Consider the following 7,973-nt stretch of genomic DNA (forward strand, 5'->3'; position numbering starts at 1 on the left):
TTGGGGCTGCTAAAGTGCAGCTGTGGTGGGGCTTGGACTGCGAAAGTCCAGCTGTGTGTAGTGGGGGGGCTTGGACTGGAAAGTCCAGCTGTGGGGGGTTGAACTGCGAAGGTCCAGCTGTGAGTGTAGTGGTGGGGGCTTGGACTGCGAAAGTGCAGTTGTGTGTGTAGTGGGGGGGGCTTGGACTGGAAAGTCCAGCTGTGGGGGGTTAAACTGCGAAAGTCCAGCTGTGGGGGGCTTGGACTGCGAAAGTCCAGCTGTGTGTGTAGGGGGGTTTGGGCTGCGAAAGTGCAGCTGTGGTGGGGCTTGGACTGCGAAAGTCCAGCTGTGTGTAGTGGGGGGGGGCTTGGACTGGAAAGTCCAGCTGTGGGGGGGTTGAACTGCGGAACTGCCGCTGTGAATGTGTAGGGGGGCTTGGACTGCGAAAGTCCAGCTGTGTGTAGTGGGGGGGCTTGGACTGCGAAAGTCCAGCTGTGTGTAGTGGGGGGGCTTGGACTGCGAAAGTCCAGCTGTGTGGTGCGTTGTGGGGGTGGACTGCGATAGTTCGTGCGTGTGTGTCTGTGTGTGTAGGGCGGGGGAAAATGCTCCGACGCGCTTCCCTCCCCAGGGCAGAGGAGACCGCCCCCGCCTCCCTCCACCCAGGCGGGCAAAGCCTTAGGGGCGTTTCTTTCGGCTCTTTGGGCCGCCCCCTCGCGCTCGTCCCTTAGGCCCGGGCGGAGTGGGCGGGGCTGACGCTCGTTCCCCAGCCAGGACGTCGAGCTAACTGCGCGAACCCTGCCCGCCTGTCGCCCAGCCAGCCAGCGAACGAGCGGCCGCCGCGGGACGGAGTTGGAGTTTGTCAAGTGGCGTCTGGCGCTCAACAGGAGGCCGCTGCCAGACGAGGAAGCCGCCCGCCCGGCTCAAGAAACCTCGTTCTTCTCTCCCCCCCACCCCCAGCCCCTCTCCTCCTTCGCCATGGCCGAGGCGCCTCACCCCGTGGAGACCGACCCCGATTTCCAGCCTCTGGCTCGGCCGAGGTCCTGCACTTGGCCTCTGCCCCGTCCGGAGCTCGCCCCGTCCAGCCCGGGACAGACGCCCACTGCAACTCCGGCGAGGGCCGCGTCTCCGTCCCGCTGCGGGCTGGTCACGGCCCTCGGCGCCTCCTCCTCTTCCTCCGCCGGCGGTGACCTGCTGAGTTTGCTGGAAGCGGGCGGAGGCGAAGGCTTCGAGGCGGGCAGCTCCGGAGCCGGAGACCTCGGAGTTTCAGGCGGTTGCCTTTGCGGGGAGTTCCCGTGCCTTCAGCACCCGCAGCAGCAGCAGCATGCAGGGCCCGCCGCCTTGGCCTCGGTGACGGGCCCTCGCAAGAGCAGCTCTTCCCGCCGCAACGCTTGGGGCAACTTGTCCTACGCGGACCTCATCACGAAGGCGATCGAAAGCGCCCCGGAGAAGCGGCTCACTCTCTCCCAGATCTACGAGTGGATGGTCAAGAACGTGCCGTACTTCAAGGACAAGGGGGACAGCAACAGCTCCGCCGGATGGAAGGTTAGCAGGCTCCGGGGTTTGGGGAGGGGGGCTTTGTGGTCGGGGGCATCGCCCGCCCCCGCCCGGCCAACTCCGGCCAACTTTGCTTTCGCCGTAGAGGAAATGCGGAAAGACACAGACTCTGCCTCGCCGAGAGGTAACGTGAGGCCGGCGGAGGAGAGGAGGAGGGAAGTGGAAAGAGCCGAGCAATTTAGCTGCTCAAGACCCTTGTGGTTTCCTCCGTTTCCTGCCTCCCCAAACCTGCAGAGAGCCAGCGGGATAATCTCTACAGGTAGTCCTCGACTTAACGACCACAACTGAGCCCATTGGGGCTCGTTGCTTAAATGAGTTTTGCCCCATTTGAGTGGTTAAGTGGATTTCTGCAGTTGTTAAAGTTAGTAACAGGGTTGTTAAGTGAATCTGGCTTCCCCATTGATTTGACTTCACAGAAGGTCGCAAAAGGGGATCACATGACCCCAGGTCATAATATGAACCAGTTGACAAGCCTCCGAATTTTGATCACGTGACCTTGAGGGATGTTGCTATGGTCGTAAGTGTGAAAAATGGCCACAAGTCACTTTTTTTCAGTACCATTGTAGCCTTTGAACGGTCACCAAGTGAACTATTGTAAGTCAAGGGCTACCTGTAGTTGGCTAGTATGCAGTCACTTTCCCCCCTTCCTATTGATGCTGGGGTGGGTTTTCGCGGATTTTCAGTTTCCCACTGCTTCCTCTTTCTTCTTGGTGTACTCAGATGGAGAGCCGCTTGGGCAGTGTTAGGTTGAAGAAGGGTCCCCAGATCCTTTGCTCCTTTCCTGTCTTTGTCCCAGTTGCTATACATAACTCGCTAGACAGCTGGTTTCAAGCACAGCTGTGTCATTTCCTCTGGTATTTTTGAGAGGCCCTTGAGTGATCCAGGCACTTGAGCAGTTTTGCTTGACTAATGCAGCCTTTCTGAACGTGATGCTCTTCGAGTCTATCACGCTCCCACACGGTAGTCCAACACATCTGGAGGGTGTCATGTTGGCTAAGGTTGGATTGAGGAGTAACTGGATATTTACAGGTCTAGCTGTATTGCAGTGCAAAGTTGACTTCTTTCTATATTGCTTCCACATTATACCAAGGCAGATTTTCTTCCTTCTCGGAAATCTACCAGCGTTCATAGCCATAGTCAGTTAATTCACGTTAAGCATCTATATCTGATAGCTTTGAGAAAGTACAAATTAGGAGAAACAAATACTGTATAACAGTTCTCAACAGTATAGTTTGGTGGTTTTTTTTAAAAAAAAGAAAGGTACTGCTACACTCATATTTTACTAATGTATCTTGGTGCAGATGTTACCTAATGGAGGGAAATGATTAGTTGAAATGACTAGTTTTGGAGAGGGGGTCCTTGCAGTGGGCAAGATATTACAGCTTACTAACATTTGAGAGAATTTCTCATGGGAGTGGATATGTTTTTTTGGCTCCTGAATTCTCACTCGCTATTTAAATTCAGTAAAGTAGCGTACAAATATTATCTGCATACTTTCGAAAGGGAAAAAAATGGAGCTGACATTTTTTGGTAGAAGCAAAAGTGATAAATTATTAATATATTAAGGAGATATACTGTTAATTCACAACAAATTCCCAATGTTATAATGTGATAATTACTGGTAGAAAAAAGGACAAATGTATTGAGGGAGAGCGGTGGCAATCTTCATCAAAGTTAGCCTTTTGGTGGTGCCCAGAATTGTCAATCTCAGAAGAATATTATGGAAATATATGAGCAGTAGAACTTGGTAGCATATCATTTGAGAAAAGAAATAGTTTGTTGGCTTTCCCATCTCCATTTCTGGAAAAAAACTAGTTAACAGTCATCATTTGCTTAGCTAACATATTATTAAACAAAGCATAACCCCCAGATTTAAAGTTTAGCTTCATATTGTTAGTTTTAATTAATTCAATATTTGCAGTTCTGATAAATAGACTTCATAAATACAATGAACCGACCAATAGTTTTCATTTTCAGGAACGGAATATAGGAAACACACTTCAATGAAGTCATGGGCAATGCAGTAAAGTAGCTGTTCAAATGTTTACGGATTGTTGAGATTGAATGTTCAGTAAGAAACTATTTCCAGTTTCCTTTTGTCTGGATGTAATTTCACATATAATTGATCTCTGTTGTTTATGTAGACAGCTATAATTTGAGTATGTCACAAATACTGAACTTCTCTACAGAAATCTGCTATGTACTAACACGGTATGAAAGAAGGAAGTGTTCCTGCCTTTAAGTAGTTTAGAGAAAAAAATGCTTTTCTTGGTGAAGCTTTTTTACCCAGGAAAATGTGTGCTGATGAATATTTTTAAATAGCATGGCTGTGCAAGGTTCTAGCTGCTGATGCCTACTGAATAGGCTAGCATGAAAAATATGTACAATATTCAGTATTCTGTAATAAGCATCTGTTGTGTCTTATTCAGTGTCTGAATCGCTTAAGAAGTCAATTCAAATATTTGTGTATTCCTCAATATTTGCATTATTTGGCAAGTACTTTTCCTTGAAATGCCCTTTTTATATAATTCTCTGGAGAGTACATTTAATAGTATATACATTCTAAAAAATTGGAAATCAAGGACTACTGTGTTCTGGTTTAAAGTTCAGATTAATTTGGTTAAATTTATATCAAATAAATATATCCTTTTCCCCAGACACAAATAATTGTCTTGCATTTGATTGATTCAAAACTAAATGGCACTTACACTGCTTCCATTACATTTCTATTCAGCAATTTTTAATATTCAAGTAAAATCTAGTTTTTATAAATCTTGGTAATATATTTACTTTGAAATAATTATACATGATAATAAAAAACACCTGTCTTTGGATAAAATTAGAGAAATCAGGTCTGAGCTGTAAGAATCCCAGTGACCAGTAGATGGCAGGAAAGAGACACAGAAAACTCCATTTTGTTTGCTCCCATCTAGTAATTGTCCTGGGTTTTGCAGGCCACATCTGGTGACCCTAGAAAAAATAAGCACCCTCTGTTGTAAAATCTGCATATAGATCACAGCCTATTGGCTCCCTGTGCTGCAGAAATACTCTTTGAGTTATCTGCGATTTCTATGAGTAGAAGCAGCCAGAAGTAGTTTTCAGTGATTTGCCTTCTTTTTTTGCATTTCCAATCTGCTCTGAAGGCTTCAAAACAACATGGAAAATGGTGTGGTGAATTGTACAGAGAAGAGGAATTGCCAAATATGCTATATATATTTTTCTGCTCACGGTGGCTTCTGTACAAATATGGATTAAAAATGGATAAAAACTTGTATTTAAAATTCTATATTTCCTTCAGGGGTTTGGTGATATAATCTAATAAATCTAATCCTCAACAATCTCTAATTGTTAATTCTGGAGAAAGATATTGAGCGCTAAGAAATTTGTGTGAGTCAGTTTATTTGAATCTTAAAAAATGAACTGTAACCTGCCCAGGTTACATGTCAATAACAATTTTGTTCCATTTTATAGAGATGTGGAAAGATGGTTTGGTATGATAGGATTAAAAGGAGACTCTTAGTATAGGATGTGGGTCTTTATCAGTGTTTTAGTTTTGCAAACAAGCTTGGAGATATAGCTGTTCACACCCCTCAATGCCCTCTGCTTGAACTGATGGATTTGTCAATTTGATTTTGAATATAAGTTTTACTCAAAAAGTAAATCAAATAAAATAGATTTACTCATCCATACGTCAAAGTGATAATGCAGATTGCACTGTGCTCTATATTCATAAGTCAGTATACAGACTGTTGATGACAAACTTACCTGTTACTGCTGGTGAAAATTAGTATGTGACATTTGTGTAGTTTGACTTTTGACTTAAGTCTTTAGCGTCGGTACGGCATCGCCAATCCCTTCGCTGTAGAGGCGCATGTATCCCGAATTAACGGGATCCATGATTCTAGGCTGAGTACTACTTGAGCTCGCCGGGCCCAAGAGTCGACAGAGCCCCTTCTGTTGGAAAACGGTGGGCACCTCGAGAAGGCAGGGGTTGTCTTGATAATGAGAGGCTATATTTTGCGCGTCAATTATCCTTGCCCACAATTTGTGTAGTTGATTCAGTTTACTTGTTTCCTGGAGTCAAAATTGAAGACAATGTTATAACCAATAAAATAGGAGCTTCAGCCTATCCATGTGAATTAGATATTCCATATTAGAAAGGAATACACAAACAAAGCAGCAATTCTTCTCAGTTTTAAGAAAAGAGATCATCTGTTTCCTGAGTATTTTTAGTTTCTGGTTACTTAAAGTGCTACATTTGTTGCTAATGAAAACTGTGACTCTCCCATTCTTAAATGTTCCTTAAACTTTTGGGCAAAAGTTGGCAACTGACTGTTTGGGGCTAAAATTCCTGTAAAGCCATGCCAGGATAGTCAATGGTCAGAGGTAACCTGAAGTTTAGAAATATCCAGGAATTACAATTGTATCCTGAGGGGTCATTTTAGTAATTCTGAAAAGTGAAAAAGTATAGAAGTCGCTCTGCTTCTGAAGCACATGAATAAGTCTCCACACCAAAATCCAAAAGGATGAAGTAATACACATAAGAGTGGATTTCTTAAAAGGAAGTTTTTAAAGAGATACAACTGGTATAACAATATACCATTAAATAAAATATTTTCAAACAATATACACATTAAAAAAAAACAATAACAGAGTTTCATTTCTGAAATACTAGGGTTGCCTCAAGAAGATTTAAAAAAAATTATCCGCATTGTGACCAACTGTTCCAAGTTGTACTGCATGAACTAAAAAGGAACATCACGATCAGTTGGACAGTGGAATTATTGTGAAGCTCCAAATGTGCTTTACAAGTGAAGTGAGAAAGGAATTCTGAATTATCTGTATTTGTCTGAAGCACGGATATAAGAAATAATTTCTTTGTCTGCAGCTCAGATTTCCTGGTTTCATTTGACACTTTGATGATCTCTCATTAGAGTGGAAAAAATGACAGCCTATGATAGGAAACAGTGTAGAAACTCAGGACCTCTCAGTGATGTGCTAACAATGTTTCCTCCTCATTCCGTTTTCAAAAAGTAAAAAAAAAAAGCAGCTTGTATTTCTTTAAATCCCAGCCATCCTATGCTGCAAAATTATATTTTTCCTTTAAACGGTCTTGCATATGTTTCCTATGCTGGAAAAATGGAAATCACTGGTCCAGTATTATAACATTGAAGATACTATTTTTGCATTATTGTTTCATACATGCAACACGAATTTATCAGATTGTCTATTTATCATGCTTGCATAGATGTACGCTGTTTCAGGTGGAGTTCACAGTCAGGACTTCCAGTTCAGGTGGGAGCTGAAATTCTTAATGTCTCGCAACAACTCTTCATTAATAAAATATTAATGAAATATTAAATAAAATATTTTAGGATCTATTACCTGCTTAAGCTCCATGATCATTGCAACGCTAAACGTAAGTTTTATAATGAAGTGGTGACAATAAATGTGCTTATTCCTGAATAGACTTATCTGCAGAAAAAATGCTGATCTGTGATGTTAATTCAAAACCCACTGATAGGAAGATTCACAGAAGTAGAAAAAAAGTGCTATATTTAGAACTTCTTAAATTTGTAAATAAATCATTGGATGTTGCTTGTTTATTTAAATCAGGGGTGTCCAAACTTGGGAACTTTAAGACTTGTGGACTTCAACTCCCAGAATTCCCTAGCCAGCCGGGGAATTCTGGGAGTTGAAGTCCACAAGTCTTAAAGTTCCCAAGTTTGGACACCCCCTGATTTAAATGATTTATGTGGCCACCTATCATGGGACTGTGACTCTGCACTTTTACCAATTAAATTAAATGAGAAAAGTATGTCAGTTTTACCCATATAAGTTATTCGCATGAAAAATGCTGAGTTTCAGAGCTTTCCTCTTTGGCAAATTGATTGGTTTTTTTATGCTGCCACCACCTCCCCCCCCCCAAAGAATAACAAAACATCTGGCATCCTCCACCTGTATACTATGCCTTGCTATCCACTTTGCAAGCTTATGAAAAACACGTGAATTTCCAGCACTTCATATCTGGAAAACTGCTTTTAATGTCAAAAATAGAATTGGAGTATTTTTTTACTTGGATATACTATTTGCATTGTTTTAATTATATTATACTGTATTGTACACTATACCATACCATACCATACCATACCATACCATACCACAACACAACACAACACAACACAAAATACTAATACTATATTATTATATTTTAAAATTTTTATGCTGTCCATCTCACTGATGCAGCGACACTGGGTGGCTTACAGTTTATTATGACTTTATATATGTAATCTAACACCCTTCTAATGAAAATATTTATTCAGTAGAAAATATTTATTCAGTAGAAACTATTTTGAACTTTTTCAGGGTAATTCAGGCACTTTTTTCTACATAAATTTTCTTAAAAATAGACCGTTAAAGGTTTTTATTTATGCATATGA

The 7,973-nt window shown here is 42.4% G+C and overlaps 1 protein-coding gene across 1 annotated transcript in view; it reads left to right on the forward strand.

Moving 5' to 3' along the window:
- The first annotated feature begins 694 nt into the window (after positions 1 to 694).
- The window catches only part of FOXO1 (forkhead box O1), a 46,880-nt gene continuing 39,601 nt past the window's right edge, over positions 695 to 7,973 (forward strand). Inside the window, exon 1 of the mRNA XM_032213476.1 lies at positions 695 to 1,521. Coding sequence (XP_032069367.1) covers positions 955 to 1,521 — 567 coding nt within the window. The 5' untranslated portion in view covers positions 695 to 954. The remainder of the gene's footprint in view (positions 1,522 to 7,973) is intronic.

The sequence above is a fragment of the Thamnophis elegans genome, chromosome 3 (genome assembly GCF_009769535.1).
Source record: "Thamnophis elegans isolate rThaEle1 chromosome 3, rThaEle1.pri, whole genome shotgun sequence".
Taxonomy (NCBI): Eukaryota; Metazoa; Chordata; class Lepidosauria; order Squamata; family Colubridae; genus Thamnophis; species Thamnophis elegans.